Raw genomic sequence first — 17,487 nt, forward strand, 5'->3', positions numbered from 1 at the left:
CCAGCACTTTGGGAGGCTGAGGTGGGAGGATCACCTGGGATCAGGGATTTGAGACCAGCCTGGCCAACATGGCAAAACCTCATCTCTACTAAAAATACAAAAAAATTAGCTGGGCATGGTGGTGCATGCCTGTAATCCCAGCTACTGGGGAGGGTGAGGCAGGAGAATCTCTTGAACCCAGGAGGCGGAGGTTGCAGTGAGCCAAGATCGTCTGGGCGACAGAGCGAGACTCTGTCTCAAAAATAATGAAAATAAAAGAGTTATTTGTCAGGAATCCTCATTGGTTTACAGAAATAACATTGATTGGTTATAGATTGTTGAACTATAGAGTGTGGTTTATGTTATCTGGCATGTGGCATTGTTAGGTTACTTTAGAGCTACTTGTGGCTATAGCAAGCAGTTTCAAGAGAGGATTGATTACATAGCAAAGGAGAGTAAGACCTAATTGCTGTCTCATTTTAATGCCTCTCTGGGGGAGATAATTTTAAAGGGCCCACATTTACATATATTTTTCTTTCTCAAATTTTATCTTTTCCGTATAGATAGCTAATTGACCAGCCCCACTTACTGAATAGTCTCCTTTCCTCATAAGTCTACAGAGCCTTTTAGGAAAATGTGATATGATATATCTACATGAGTTGATTTGGGGGTTCTCTATTCTATTCCAGTGGTCAGGTTATTCAGTCTTATGCTGTTAACTACACCATCTTAATTACTGTAGCTTTATAGATAGTTTTGATGTCATGAAGGAAAAGTGTTTTGCTTTCTTCAGGAGCATCTCATTATATTCATAGATTTTAAATTTTTAAATAGCTTGGAGTAAAAACATTTGTTCATCTTTGTATATAAGTAGCAGACATGAAATTCAGTATGTATTGAAGACATCTTTTTAAAGTGTTGAAAGAAATGGGAGAAGAAAATATGTGATGGTTATGCTGTATTTAGTGGCTCAGAGGTCACTTTTTTTTTCTTTTTTAAATATAGGAACCGTTTTGATTAAAAGTAACAGTGGTCCGTTGATGTTGGTATCTCCTCAGCAAACTGTAACAAGAGCCGAGACCACAAGTAACATAACCTCAAGGCCAGCAGTACCAGCGAATCCTCAAACAGTCAAAATCTGTACAGTGCCGGTAATATACCTTAAATATTTTTCATCTTTCTTTGTTTGTCAGCTATAATTTTCATATAAATGTTGTGTATATGTTTGCTAGTAAAAAATAATGTAAGACATGATTCTATTCAGCTTTTTAGGTCAGCTTGCCTTGAATATGTCAATTTAATAAAGATTTTTGGCTTTGTCCTCTGATAATTGCCAAAATAGTAAATTCAGTCTTCAGATTTTATGTCCTCAAAGGAATGTTCAGAGGGCTATCTGCATCTTTTTTGAGACAGGATCTCACTCTCTCTCCCAGGCTGGAGTACAATTGCATGAACGTGGCTCACTTGGTTCACTGCAGCCTCAAGCTCCCGAGCTCAGGTGATCCTCCTGCCTCAGGCTCGCATATAGCTGGGACCACAACTGCATACCACCATGCCCGACTAATTTTATTTTTTGCACAGATAGCATGTCGCTTTGTTGCTCAGGCTGGTCTTGAATTCTTGGGCTCATGACAGTCCTCTTAGCCTCCCAAAGTGCTGGGATTATAGGTGTGAGCCACTGCACCTGGCCTATTTGCATCTTAAATGGAAAGAATATAATAATTCTGCCTCCCGAGTAGCTGGGATTACAGGCGCCCACTGCCATGCCTAGCTAATTTTTGTGTTTATTTAGTAGAGACACGGTTTTGCCATGCTAGCCAGGCTGGTTTTGAACTCCTGACTTCAGGTGATCTGCCTGCCTCCGCCTCTCGAAGTGTTGGGATTACAGGCGTGAGCCACTGCACTTGACCAGTTCTGCTTTAATTTTAATTTTTGGTAAAATAGTAATATTCTTTTTTTGTTTTTTGAGATGGAGTTTTGCTCTTGTTACCCAGGCTGGAGTGCAATGGTATGATCTTGGCTCACCGCAACCTCTGCCTCCCAGGTACAAGTGATTCTCCTGCCTCAGCCTCCTGAGTAGCTGGGATTACAGGCATGTGCTACCACGCCCGGCTCATTTTGTATTTTTAGTAGAGATGGGGTTTCTCCATGTTGGTCAGGCTGGTCTCGAACTCTTGACCTCAGGTGATCCGCCCACCTTGGCCTCCCAAAGTGCTGGGATTACAGGCTGAGTCACTGTACCCAGCCTATAGTATTCATTTTTATTTGTATCTTACAGAAATTATCTTTAAGAAATACAGAAATCTGCTGCATTTCATTAACTTGGCATTGTTAGAATGACCTATTTTACATCCATGGTGATCTTTCTAGATAACTGAAGCTTATCTTGTTTGATAGAGTTAAAAATATTTTTATGGGGCTGTGCGCGGTGACTCACGCCTGTAATCCCAGCACTTTGGGAGGCTGAGGTGGGTGGATCACGAGGTCAGGAGATCGAGACCATCCTGGCTAACACGGTGAAACCCTGTCTCTACTAAAAATACAAAAAAATTAGCCCGACGTGGTGGCAGGCGCCTGTAGTCCCAGCTACGTGGGAGGCTGAGGCAGGAGAATGGCATGAACCCAGGAAGCGGAGCTTGCAGTGAGCCGAGATCGTGCCACCTCACTCCAGTCTGGGCGACAGAGCGAGACTCTGTCTCAAAACAAAACAAAACAAAACAAAAAAAACAAACAAAAATTATATATGTATATTTTTTAATGGGTATTTTATTTAAATAAAAATACTGAATGTAGTTTAGCATTTTCTTGATGACTCAGGCTCATTGTAATGACAGATTGCATTGTTTTTTATAATAATCATTCTCTGCCAGTGTTTTTCATTTTTGTGCCCTACTAATTTGATTCTAGGTCCTGAAACAGTCATTTTCTCTGTTACTGTATCTGTCAATAATAGCCACTCCTTCCCTTTCTAGTTTGGTTTAACTGCTGTGGGTTGAGAATGTAGATTAGCAGGTTTTTGTTTATAATTAAATATTACATAAGAATCTATTTTTTCTGTATGAACCAAAGAGTCAAGATTAAGATTTTAATGTTGAATACTGTAATATTTATTTAGTTTGAAATTTCAGATAAATGGGTTATTTATTGAATCAGTTGCCACCTTAGAAATATGAAATGAGTGTCATCTGGGCAGCTGACCAGTTAGGTTTATAGTATAGAATGTGCGTAAAACACATTAGGTTATAACTCCAGTCATAACAAATACATTTGCTGTCATAAAGTGTTCTAATGTTCACTGTAGTACTGATCTTAAATTACTAACGCTAATGACTTTGTGTTATCTTGCTCCCCTCCACCGCCAAGAACTCTAGCTCACAATTAATCAAGAAAGTGGCAGTGACACCTGTTAAAAAATTGGCACAAATAGGAACTACTGTGGTAACCACTGTTCCGAAGCCTTCCTCAGTACAAGTAAGTTGTGCTGGCCATTCGTGCACTCGTTGTTCTCTTAACTTTTTAAAAAATCATTTAGCTATCTCCTGTTAGATATATAAGTTACTGTGTGACATTGAAGATAGCAATTCAGTAATATATGATGGCACTTATCAAACTGGGAACTGTTGGAGGTATGGGAAACAAGATAAACATGGTGTACATTCTTGGAATACCAGTTTTACTTCAGTGTATTAAGTTAATACAAATCTGCCTAATAGCCATGTGTTGCAGTATCTGGAAGCAGGTTCTGAGATAAAATTTGGGATATGTAGGGATAAATACCCATGGAAGGAAAGGAGAGTAGATAAGGGTTTAAACTAGATGCAGGCCCAATAAAGCCTTAGCCATCCTAATGGAGAACTTTGGAGGATATATGGCCGGTCAGCATTGTCCCACTATGGGTTAACATGGTTGGCTGGGCCTTAATTCCTACTCTCTGTTCAGTCATTGGATGTGGACTTTCCTGGGAAAGTTACCTTTGGGCAAGGTGATCCTCTGCAGCTGAGGGAAGCCTGATGGAACTTGTAAATGGAGGCTGTCTAATATCATTCCTAGCAGCTAGCTAGGACAGTACATATCACTCCTTGTCATGGTTCATCACAGGCTACTCCTTGCATCACTTGTATGTGTTTCCTCATACATGTTGGAGATCAGCTGTTCTGGGATTCTCATGGTTTTCGTCTTTGGGGAAACAAAGAGGAGGTTAATACGATGAACTACAGTCCCCACTGCTGCAGCTGGTTTCTGGTGGCACCTGATATTAATTATTTCCCTCTTCCACTGTGCCTTCCTAGATTCCCTTCCCCTCAACTACCAACTATACTGGTCTTTGTTAACTTAAATGATAACATGACCAGACCCTCATCCCTGAGGGACCTGTGGTCTTAATAACCATGTTCATTTGAGGTCAGGGTTGCTACGGCTTGTCTATTTATCATCACAATTGGGCAAGGAAATACAAGGAGGCATTTAAGTGAATCACCTGAATCACGTGGATTTGCCACACATACTTCTTTTTGCCTCCATTGCGTAATAGCAACCCTACCTCCTCCAGATGATGGGAGTCGATTACTCTTCCTAAGATAATTACTCCTGTCTTTCCTGCTGGATCATGGTTACAAGGAACCATAGTGCAGCCATAGTGTCTATTTTATTTTATTTATTTTTTATTTTGTTTTGTTTTATTTTATTTTTGAAGACAGAGTCTCACTCTATCACCTAGGCTGGAGCGCTGTGGTGCGATCTTGGCTCACTGCAACCCCTACTCCCTGGGTTCCAGTGATTCTCCTGCCTCAGCCTCCCAAGTAGCTGGGATTACAGGTGTGTGCCACCATGCCCAGCTGATTTTTTGTATTTTTAGTAGGGATGGGGTTTCACCATGTTGGCCAGGCTGGTCTTGAACTCTTGACCAAGTAATCCGCCTACCTCAGCCTCCAAAAGTCCTGGGATTACAGGCATGAGCCACCGCACCCGACTCTTAGTGTCTGTTCTTAGTGTCTATTTACAGGAACTCTTGCTTTGTCCTCTGGTAGAGGTGTTTGCTTCCTGTGGGCAGAAATGGGAAACACAAAGTCCTCCAGTGAGTGTTTGTTGTGAGTGATGGTAAGTGGGGGCCATTCATGCTTCTTCTCCTTGATTCCTTGATCTATGGGTTTGTCCTGTTGGGGACATAGTACCATATGGAAATTTTTGATTCAATGAGTATGCTGAGTCTTGGAGGATGGAATCCCATACTCATAGAGTATTGCCTCTATGTTTGTACTTCACCTGTACCTCTTGCTGGCTGTTCTAATATTTTACTAGACTCCTAGTTTCCGAGTCAAGACATACGTGATAAAACCAGTGGATCTGATAGTCCTGGGACTATGCATCTTCTTGGAGCATGCTATGTGGAATCCCATGCTAGTAGATCAGACCTTCTTTTGGTGTTCCAAACTTGAACCATACTGCTCACGTTCTTTTCATCTAACAGAAATGATGAGCAGTGAATCTGATTTTAAACATAATATTTTTCTACTAATACCATTTGTTGTCACTTAACATGCTTGACACTTTTTTAGGTGCCTTACATTCATCATCTCGTTTCATCCTTGTGACTATACTATAAGGAAGTGTTATCTCTATTTTATATGAGAGGTTAAGAAGCTTGCTTGATTTCTGCTAGTATGTGGCAGAGTGAGGATTTGAGCCTTTATCTGACTCTGGAAACTGTTCTTAATGACCTATGTACTGATTATCTCAAAACCTACTGTATTTTTTTCCTTAGGATAAATTCTAAGGAGATTATTGGGCCAAAGAATATAAATTTAGGCCTATTGATAGCTACTATCATATTGTTTTATGAAGAAGTTAACCACTTTAGACTATCAGTACTTCGAGTATATCAGTTTTTCATTGGATATAGTTCTTAAAGATTGAGTACATAAATAACACCACAGGTTAAAAAAATATATTGCGGAGAGAAAACATACTTAGCAACATGATCTTAGATACTTAAGACTGCTGTTTGTACATTATGGCTCTTCAGGACACAGAGAGCAAATTATGTTGTGCTGGGATAACTGAAGGAACTCCACTACACTACTTCTTCAGGGCCCTTTTGGGAGCCAGTTTAGTGGTAAAGTGAGTTTCTTGGATATTACTTCTTAGAGTGTATTGGGGATTCTCCACATCCATGGGCTTTAATTTGTCCCCTGCCAGCTACAGCCACAATTCTATTTCTGTGCTCTCTGAATATTCGTTGAAGTCTTAATAGTTCTAGAACATGAAAGCTTGTGTTCATTTACTTAGTAATCATAGCCAGTGATCACTAATTATATTTGTAGTTTTTAAAAAAATTACTTTATTTAAAAAATAGAGATGAGGTCTTACTCTGTTGCCCAGGCTGTTCTTGAACTCCTGGGGTTCAAGCAAATCCTCCCGCCTCTGCCTTGCAAAATGCTGGGATTATAGGCATCAGCCATTGCACCCAGCCTTTATTAGTAGTTTTTATAAAAGAGACAACCTGGAGCCTGTGAATTCAGGTGAAGGGGAAAATCTTTACTAAGCTTAAACTAAAACTTAGAATTTCTTTCAGCTACAAATGTAGGCTTCAAACTACAGAACCATGGAGTATTACATTGTGTTAGTACATATCTGTGACTTTGTCACAATAGAAATAATTGAAATTTGTATGTTTCCTCATGTTTGTAGTTATTTTAAAATGCTCATGTTAATCTGTCATTGATATTTTTGTGTGGACCATTTATTTTTCTTAGCTAATTTAGGTTGATGCATATTTTAAGTTGGGCTACTCCTTAGTGGTAGCCTAGAACAGTGGAATTAGTAAAGAATGAAGTTAATGATATCTGTCCACTTTAAGGGATAAGCATCTCAGTTTTAGGCATGGAAATAAGGAGCTAGAACTTAAAAATGAGAGAAGATACAACTCCTTGTACTTGATTGTCAGACTGTAAATGCAAATGTGTGTGTTAAGAAATTTTGAAAGTATTTTCCTATTAGGCTTAGTCTGATAAATATAACACAAGAACTAGTTAGAAATCTTGTGTTCACTTTTACCTTGTATTTGATGAAGATGTAGTTTGGCCCATTGTTAGATTGGAATCTAATGTGCAAGTGACTAGTATTTCTAATTAAATGTGAATAAACCTAAAGCAATTGCTGTTTCAGACAGGTACAGAAAATGACCCTCCTTGAAATGCTATTTCATCTTCTAAATTTCCATACAACTCATTTTATTGGCTCTGTGTAGAATTGGTTTTCACACATTTATTTCACATATACTTCAGTCCGTTTTCCTCCTGTCCTCAAGACATGCCTAGTCAGTCAGTGCAGCCTTGAAAAGCATTGAAGTTACCATTGGCTGGTCTGTTGAGTCAAAGGCAGAGTTGTGATTGAGTTTAAGACACTTTGGGCCAGGCATGGTGAGTCACACCTGTAATCCCAGCACTTTGGGAGGCCTAGGCGGGTGGATCACCTGAGGTCAGGAGTTTGAGACCAGCTTGGCCAACATGGTGAAACCCTGTCTCTACTAAACATTCAAAAATGAGCCGGGTGGTATGGTGGGGGGCGGCTCTCATCCCAGCTACTCAGGAGGCTGAGGCAGGAGAATCACTTGAACCCAGGAGGCGGAGATTGCAGTGAGCCGAGATCGCACCACTGCACTCCAGCCTGGGGGACAGAGCCGGACTCCGTCTCAAAAAAAAAAAAAAAAAAAGACACTTTTAAGGGTGAGGGGGAATGGAATTTATTAGGCGAAAAGAAAAAAAAAACTCAGCAAAGCCAGAGGGGTTCCCGTTAGCAGGCCCCCATCTCACAAATTGAATCTCGGGTCACCACACAGGAACAGGAGAGGCCAGGCTCCTCCCCCTTGCAAAGGGCCTGATCTTCCCGAGGCTCCACCCCTCCTCCTCCCAGTGGGCAGGCGCGTGGGGGATTCTTCTGGAACCTTTCCCCTAATCTTCCGGTTGCGTCTATCAAGATCATCAGGCATTAGATTCTCACGAGGAGAGTGCAGCTTAAATCACCTGCATGTGCAGTTCACGAGAAGGTTCATGCTGCTATGAGACTAATGGCACCGCTGACCTGACAGGAGGCAAAGCTCAGGCAGTAATGCTCACTTGCCTCCTCTGTGTGTCCATATTCCTGACAGGCCACAGACCTATACCCGCCCGCGGCACAGGGGTTGGGGACCCCTGTGGTAAGATACAAGTAGTAGCTATACTAGAAAGTGTTATGAAGGACAGATTTTTTTTTTTTTTTACTGGAGACAGGATAAAACATTGACAAGGAAAATAGAATTCCATAAATGCCCCCTCTACTTATAAACGATAGGACGTTTTTCCTAAACTCACATTTCAGTTGGACCTTAGTTTGCTTCCTGAGGGAGGGGGACAGTACGCCCCCAAGGAACCTCTCCCATCAGTCCTCAGAGGTGATCATAACCACCAGCTAAAATTCCAGATTACACTTTCTTAAATATGGCAGTACATAGACTAAAGAAAGAGGCTTATTTACTGTATAGAAAACTAAAAATTTATTAGAAAATCTCCACAAGAATTCAGAAGAAACTGAGTGGTAGGTTGGAGAGCAGGACTAAAGATATGAAAAGGAGGGAGACTTCCTTTTGAATGTGCCTTTGAGGCTCTATCTATATTTAACAAAATTGTACTAACTTAGGTGTAATTTTTAATTTTATCTCTTTTGTTAAAAACTTTATTGTTCTAGTCCTCATCATTAATCAGTAATTTTAAAATCTTATTAAAGTTTTTGCCAGGTGAGTCTTTAAGTTTACTTTTCTTTTATTATCCTTATTCAATACTGAAATATGTTACAGACCTTTCTCATAAAATGAACTGAACAGCTTTCCCTACTCTGTTTTTCTAGAACATGTTGTATAAGACAGGAGTTATGCAAAAGTGTGGAAAAATCACATGGAAAATATCTGAGCCTGGAGACTTGAGGGAGGGAGGTCTTTTTGGGTATCATTTCAATGTCTTTAATTTGTCTATTCTAGTTTCTGTGTTTTGTGCTAATTTTGTCATTTCATGTTTTTCCAAAAACCCTTTTGGTTTTGTTTCAAATGTATTAGCATATGGTATTTAATATTTTTATTATGCATTATGAAATATACATGCAAACAAGACTACATGTGATATGTACACATATGTAATATGTACACATATGTAATATGTCTGCTGTTGAAAAAAATAATAGTAAAATGAAGGCCCATATACCCCAAACCCATGTTAGGGCCACCATGTGTCCCCACTCCTCTCCTTCTATCAATTCTCAGCATTTTAAATGTTCTTCCTGTTTGTAAAGAAAATTTTTTTCTAGAGACAGGGTCTTGTTAGGTTACCCAGACTGGTCTCGAACTCCTGTCCTCAAGCAATCCTCCTGGCTCAGCCTTCCAAAGTGCTGGTATTGTAAGTGTGAGCCACTGCACTTGTCCTTCTTCCCATTTTTTACCCTCAGAACATTCTTGTCTAATACATATTCCAGTCTCTCTAATGTGGGAGATTTTATTGTACATTCAAATTCACCTATCTTGACTATTATAGAAGGAAATTTTCTTGAAGGTGATTGCAACTTGACCTTTTTGTGTTGCATGCTTGTAGAACATAGACATTTAAATTAAATGATGGTGCATTGTTCAGTTTTCTGTGTGAATTGTATGTAAATACTATTCCTTATCCCTGATCCCCAAACTTTTATTATGTTCTGTAACTTTTAGTGTTTGTCTTTAAGATTGTTGCTTTATCTCAATGTGATTTTCTAAATTACTGCCTGACTTGTGATTGCTTGTATGAGGTTTTTGTCCTGTAGGTGATGCTAGAGTCACACCTCATTTTGATGGAAGGTAGAGAAACAACTGAAATTCTTTTCAGTGTGAATATAAGATACCATGTTTTATAATATTCTTCATGCTTACTACTTTAATGGTCTACATAAAAGCAGTTTATCTAAATTTTAGATAATAAGTAGATTGCTCTGCTTTGTTCTTAAGAAAAAGCAGAATATTCTATGTTCTTATAAAGACTTTCAGATACTTCTTGGAGTATTAATAATATTTTTTGAGGACTTATTTGCTTTAGCACTGTTTTTCACAAAAAATCCTAGGACAGCAGGTACCGTTGCAATCCCTATTTTTGCAGAGAGTAATCAGGATTAGCAAGATTAAGTAACTTGCCTGCAGTCAACACTTGGTAGGTGGTAATGAAATAGTAGATGGGGTGAGAATGAAACCCAGATCTGCTAGACTCAAGAGTTCCTAGAACTGTATTATATTGCCTTAGACTACTAGAGCATAACATAAAACCACAGATGTCAAAATTAACTTGTCTGATGAGTGTGAAATGAGGCACCCACTAATGTATCATAGTAATACATGCCTAAATATTTAATACCTTTAATTTCAGTCTGTGGCTGTGCCAACCAGTGTCGTCACAGTTACTCCTGGAAAGCCATTGAATACTGTAACTACCCTGAAGCCTTCAAGTTTGGGAGCATCATCCACTCCTTCAAATGAGCCCAATCTTAAAGCAGAGAACTCAGCAGCTGTTCAGATTAATCTTTCTCCGGTAAGCTCTTACTTGCACCTTATATAAATCTTGTTCCTTGCAAGTTCTTTTGAATTGTTTGCTCACTAACACTTGTGTTTGCTTATATTTACATTTTCATATTTAGACAATGCTAGAAAATGTGAAGAAATGCAAGAACTTCCTTGCAATGTTAATAAAACTAGCATGTAGTGGATCACAGTCCCCAGAAATGGGGCAAAATGTGAAGAAGCTGGTGGAACAACTTTTGGTAAGTAGTGCTATAAAATCCTGCAAATTCTGGGGGAATCCATATAACATGTTTTAATTGGGAAATGGATATTTTTAAATGGGATTTATTTTATTTATTTATTTATTTAATTTATGTTTTGAGACAGAGTCTCGCTCTGTTGCCCAAGCTGGAGTGCAGTGGCGTGATCTAGGCTGACTGCAACCTCTGCCTCCTGGGTTCAAATGATTCTCCTGCCTCAGCTTCCCGAGTAGCTGGGATTACAGGTGTGCATCACCACGCTCGGCTAATTTTTGTATTTTTAGTAGAGACGGGGTTTTGCCATGTTGGCCGGGCTGGTCTCAAACTCCTGGCCTCAAGTGATGCACTTGCCCTGACCTCCCAAAGTGTTGGGATTACAGGCGTGAACCACCAAGCCCGGCCTGAGATTTATTTTAAATGTAGTTCTTGATAAATTTTGTTTTTTGCTTCTTGAAAGCTTTGTAAAGACTATAAATCTTGGCTAGAAAAACCTATTGTATATTTCTTTTGAAAATTTACCTTTTTTAAAAAATTGTATATGTTTAAGGTATACAACATGATGTTTTGATATATATATTATTTCTGTACATCAGTCTTGCCTCCCTTACTCTACAAAGGGCCTTGGAGAGAAGGTTCATTATTTAGTCAATAGGAAATTGTTATTAGAATTATGAAATCTCTGCTGGGCACAGTAGCTCATGCCTGTAATCCCAGCACTTTGGGAGGCCGAGGCAGGTGGATCACCTGAGGTCAAGAGTTTGAGACCAGCCTGGCCAACATGGTGAAATCTCTTCTCTACTAAAAATATAAAAATTAGCCAGGTGTGGTGGCGCACGCCTGTAATCCCAGCTACTTGGAAGGCTGAGGCAGGAGAATGGCTTGAACCTGGGAGGCGGAGGTTGCGGTAAGCTGAGATTGCACCACTGTACTCTAGCCCGGGCAACAGAGCAAGACTCTGTCTCAAAAAAAAAAAAAGAAAAGAAAAGAAAAAAGAATTATGAAATCTCAGAAAGCCAGGCTATCAATAGATAATGAAATTCGGTTCTTATATGTCCAGATAGACACCAAGCTTTGGGACCACAGAAGTTAGTTAATGCTCTTAGGCCTCACTTTCCTTATCTATAAGATTCTCATCTTGCAGATGAGAATGTTAAACATGATGATCGTTGATGTTTATATGAGTGCCAGGATGCTGTGTCTTTTAGCTACCAAATTATATGCCTTTGGTTTCTTACATCCTCTTTCAGGTAAAATATGTAGGTGCACTAAAAAGAGTGAAGATAGAAGTTAGCAAATATTTCATATTATATGCTTAAGACATGCTGAGGATATAACAAACAAATGGATTTGGATTTTTTGAACTACTATAATATACAGATTTCTCTCACCACGTAATTAGAATTATATTTTTCACATAAAAATTGTCCCTTTTTCCAAGTATAAAATGTGTATATTTCAAATATTATACAGCAAAAACAAGCATAGTTTATAAATATTAAAATACCTTCTTTACTACTGTTTTTAATGCTGCCTGTAAGATGTTAGAGCACACTTGAAATGGTTAGTTTTTCATTTGGGAAGATGTTTTTATTACAGATGTCTAAAATACCTCATACCAACAAATTTTTAATTCAACTTTACGGGTGTCTTTTTAAAAGTAAACATTGAGCTTTTGATCTTCCCTTTTCAAGGTATGCTAGTTTTGAAAGGGGATATGATGACTTGTTTCTCTGAAATGGAGTACTCTAGATGAAGAGACCTGTTGGAAATGAACACGTATCCCATAAAATATTAAAGACTTTTTAACCACAAAACATATGTGTGAATTTTATGGACAGATAGAAACAGTTAGGAATTAATCAAATATTGCCTCTAGTTTTAAGATCTGTTTACTTTAGAACGACAAACAGCAGTTCTAAAACATTTTGGTTTTAGGATACCTTTGAATTCCTAAAACTTGAGGACTCCCCAAGGCATTTTATTTTTTGTGGGGTTAACATTAAAACTGAAAAATGCTTAACTTTTTTTATTGAAAAAAATTTTTTTTGAGGTAGGGTCTTACTCTGTCACCCAGGCTGGAGTGCAGTGGCGTGAACAAGGCTCCCTGCTTTCTTGACCCTCCCGGGATCAAGCAATCCTCCCGCGTCAACCTCCCAGGTAACTGGGACCACTGACATGTGCCACCACACCTGGCTAATTTTTTGATTTTTTTTTGTAGAGACAGGGTCTTGCTATGTTGCTCAGGCTGATCTCAAACTCCTGAGCTCAAGTAATCATCCCACCTTGGCCTGGCGAAGTGCTAGGATTACAGGCATGAGCCACCGTGCCCAGCTTGTTTATTAACAAACAACAGTAAACCCATTAAATGTTAACACAACTGACATTTAAGTGAAAACCGAGTTTCAAAACAACAACAGAATTGAATGAGAAGAGTGGCATTGCTGTACCAATTTTGCAAATCTTAGTGGCTGACCTAATGGAAAACAGCTGGATTCTCATATCTTCTGCATTTAATCTGTTTTGTGATATGTTATTTTTTTGGGAGTATTTGGAGAATATCTGGTCTTGTGAAGAGAGGTGGTTGGAATAGTGATTATTTTTTTAAAAATAGCTTTTCTCCAGATCATGGTGGATATTCTTTAGAGTCTACTGGTTTATCCTGCATGCTGAATGGATCTTTTACCCACGTATGATTTTTGTAATGACATTCATTGTTCATTGGGAAAATACTGGTTCACTGAGTTATGCAGATCTTTCAAATGTTTCCAGATTTATTATTTAAGATATCAAAATAACATGCTCATTAAATTCACCAACCTTATTAGAAAATTCTTGTACCAGGAAGCTATCAAGCTCAGAATAGTTGTTACACATTTTTCAAAATTGTAATTTTGGCTGGAGAGCTTTAATTTTTATCATTAGCAACAAATGCTATCCATTGTTTTCTTTACTGTTAGTGGTTTAGTTTGTTGTTGAGAAAATATCTAACAAATACCCGAGTCTGAATAACCACAATTGCTTTGCCATTCTTTTCAGTAAAAATGGAAAAAAGTGGCTAGTTTAGCGACTCAATTACAGTGCTTTTCCTTGATCCTCTGACTTTGATCTGCAACAAAAATGCTCTATGTATGTTTCCTATTTGTTATACACAATATTAAAGAGGTATCTACTGAAGAGTTGAGATTTAGTAAAGTTAATTTTTACTGCTTCATCCAAGGATGTTTCAAAGTGAAATTGGGTCTATTTTTTTTATTTTTATTTTTTAGAGTAAGAGTCTTGCTCTCTTGCTCAGGCTGGAGTGCAGTGACATGATACTAGCTCACTGCAGCCTCAAACTTACGGGCTCAAGGGCTCCTTCCACTTCACCCTCCAAGTAGCTAGGACTAAGAGGTGTGTGCCACCATGCCCAGCTAGTTTTAAAATATTTTTTTGTAGTGACAGGGTTTCACTATGTTACCCAAGCTAGTCTCCCAACTCCTGGCCTCGAGCGATCCTGCACCCTTGGCCCGCCAAAGTACTGGGATTACAGGTGTGAGCCACTGTGCTTGGCCTTCTGTTTTTTTTTTTTTTTTTTTCTCCAAGCACATAGCACTGTAGAATGTGATGATGGCTGTTTCACTTTGCCATTGCCTTTCTTACCGGTAGTTTTACCCATTGTTGCCTTTGCACCATGTGTGCAAACATTAGCTTAGTGAAAAAGGCTTTCTCTCCAAGATGTTAGTATTAATGGAAAATAGATCACACATACCCCTGAAATGCTTAATAGTGTAAGCAATGTGTAAATGTTCCTCAGTTCTTTGGAACTGCTGTTATGGATTTACAATGTCATTCTGAAAATAGTCTTGCAGATTCATAGCCAACATCATATTGAATGGGCAAAAGCTCGAACCATTTCCCTTGAGAATTGGAACAAGACAAGGTCTCACCATTCCTATTTAACATAATATTGGAGGTTGTAGCCAGAGCAGTCAGGCAAGAGAAAGAAATAAAAGGCCTCCAAATAGGAAAAAAAAAGGAGTAAAACTCTGTCTTCACTGATGATGTGATTCTATGCCTGGAAAATCTTAAAGGCCAAAAGGCTTCTAGAACTGATAAACGACTTTAGTAAAGTTTCAGGGTACAAAATCAGTTTTCAAAAATCAGCATTTCTATACACCAAAAATGTTCTAGCTAAGAGCCAAATCAAGAGCACAGTCCCATTTACAATAGCCACACACACAAAAATGAAGTACCTAGGAATACAGCTAACCAAGGAGGTGAAAGATGTCTGCAAGGAGAAATACAAAACACTGTTGAAAATTCATGCTTATGGACTGAAAGAATTGATATCATTAAAATAGCCATACTGCCCAAAGCAATTGACAGATTCAATGTTACTCCTGTCAAACTACCAATGTCATTTTCCACAGAATTAGAGAAAACTCTTTTAAAATTCATATAGGACCAAAAAAGAGCCTGAATAGCCAAAACAATTAGAAGCAAAAAAAAAAAAAAAAAAAAACAAAGCCAAGTGGCATCACATTACCTGACTTCAGACTATACTGTAAGGCTACAGTGATCCAAACAGCATGGCACTGATACAAAAACAGACACATAGACCAATTGAACAGAATAGAGAACCCAGAAATAAAGCTGCACACCTACAACTATCTGATCTTTGACATTGTCAACAAAAATAAGTAATGGGGCCTGGCCACAGTGGCTCACACCTTTTATAATCCTAGCACTTTGGGAGGCTGAGGCAGGTGGATCGCTTGCAGTCAGGAGATTCAGACCAGTATGGTCAACACGGCGAAACCCCATCTCTACTAAAAAAATACAAAAATTAGCTGGGTGTGGTGGCATATGCCTGTAGTCCCAGCTACTCAGGAGGCCGAGGCAGGGGAATTGCCTGAACCTGGGAGGGGGAGGTTGCAGTGGGCCAAGATCACGCCACTGCACTACAGCCTCGGTGACACAGTGAGACTCTATCTCAAAAAAAAAAAAAAAAGTAGTGGGGAAAGGACTGATTCTATACATGGTGCTGGGATAACTCATTATCTATGTGCGGAAGAATGAAACTGGACCCCTACTTTTCACCATATATAAAAATTAACTTGAGATGGATTAAAGATTTAAATGTAAGACCTCAAACTGTAAAAGTCCTAGAAGAAAACCCAGGAAATACCCTTCCTGACATCGGCCTTGGCAAAGAATTTATGGCAAACTCTCCAAAAGCAATTTCAACAAAAACAAAAATTGACAAGTGGAACCTAACTAAACTAAGGGCTTCTGCACAGCAGAAGATACTATCAACAGAGTAAACAGACCACCTACAGAATGGAAGAAAATATTTGCGAACTATATATCTGACAAAGGTCTAATATACAGAATCAATAAGGAACTTAAAAATCAACAAGAAAAAACCCCATTAAAAGGTAAACAACATGAACAGACATTTCTGAAAAGAAGACATACAAGCAGCCAACAAACATGAAAAGATGCTCATCATCACTAATCATCAGAGAAATGCAAATCAGAACCACAATGAGATACCACTCATACTAGTCAAAATGTCTGTTACTAAGAAGTCAAAAAACAGATGCTGGTGGGGCTGCAAAGAGAACAAACACTTATACGCTGTTGGTGGGAATGTAAATTAGTTTAGCTACCGTGGAAAGCGGTTTGAAGATTTCTTAAAGAACTAAAAATAGAACTACCATTTGACCCAGCAGTGCCATTACTGGGTATATATCCAAGGGAAAATAAATCATTCTATAAAAAAGACATATGCACTTGTATGTTTATCGCAGCACTACTCAAAACAGCCAAGACATGGAATCAGCAGAGGTGTTAATTGACAGTGGGTTGGATAAATAAAAAGTGGTACATATACACCATGGAATACTACACAACCATAAAAAAGAACAAGATCATGTTTTTTGTAGCAGTGTGAATGGCCATTATCCTAAGCAAATTGGTGCAGGAGTAGAAAACCAGATACTACATGTTCTCACTTACAAGTGGGAGCTAAACATTAAGTACACTTGGACGTAAAGATGGGAACAATAGACACTGGGAACTACTAGAAAGTGGGAGTGAGGGGGTGTGTGGGCTGAAAAACTACCTCCTAGATAACTGTGCTCACTACCTGGGTGACGAGATCATCTGTACCCCAAACTTGTACTTGTACCTCTTGAATCTAAAATAAAAGCTGAATTTTTTTTGAAATCTAAGATCATAGTTACCTTTCCTTGAATGCTCCTTCCACAACTTCATGAAGAAAAAACCAGATGTTCTCTGTCACCGCACAATTATAATCTTTATTAAGTATATAATATGTCCTATTAGGCAAAATTTTTAAAACTATATTTTATACATTTGAAAAGAATAAGATAATTCAATCAGCTACATCTTACACATTATCACTGGCATCAAGTTATTTTGAAAGTACTTCTACTAATTCTGGAAATGTTGTCCCTGGCTCTTGTGTGCAAAGAACACCAGCAGGCTAGCAGATTAATTTCCAAATCGTTTTAGAGAACTTAAACCCTAAGGTCTCCAAACTGAGTAACTTCCTGTTGCCCACCCTAAGAAATTTAAGACACGCGTGCCTTCAATTCTTAATTGTTCTTAACAGATTGTAATAATGTAGTATTACTCAGCCCATCAGCTCTACTCTTTGCTTCCTGTGATCTTTAAAACAAAAAAAATCACCCCTTC

At 38.7% G+C, this 17,487-nt stretch overlaps 1 protein-coding gene across 3 annotated transcripts in view; it reads left to right on the forward strand.

Moving 5' to 3' along the window:
* The window catches only part of TAF4B (TATA-box binding protein associated factor 4b), a 180,265-nt gene that overhangs the window by 36,878 nt on the left and 125,900 nt on the right, over window positions 1-17,487 (forward strand). For all 3 annotated transcript variants that reach the window (XR_001711287.4, XM_054672158.2, XM_016933481.4), the window contains exons 2-5: window positions 985-1,130; window positions 3,343-3,450; window positions 10,395-10,556; window positions 10,663-10,785. Coding sequence is in view for 2 of the 3 variants with exons in the window: in XM_054672158.2 (XP_054528133.1) it covers window positions 985-1,130; window positions 3,343-3,450; window positions 10,395-10,556; window positions 10,663-10,785 (539 nt within the window). In the remaining variant the exon portion in view is untranslated. The remainder of the gene's footprint in view (window positions 1-984; window positions 1,131-3,342; window positions 3,451-10,394; window positions 10,557-10,662; window positions 10,786-17,487) is intronic.

The sequence above is a fragment of the Pan troglodytes genome, chromosome 17 (assembly GCF_028858775.2).
Source record: "Pan troglodytes isolate AG18354 chromosome 17, NHGRI_mPanTro3-v2.0_pri, whole genome shotgun sequence".
In the NCBI taxonomy this organism is placed as follows: domain Eukaryota; kingdom Metazoa; phylum Chordata; class Mammalia; order Primates; family Hominidae; genus Pan; species Pan troglodytes.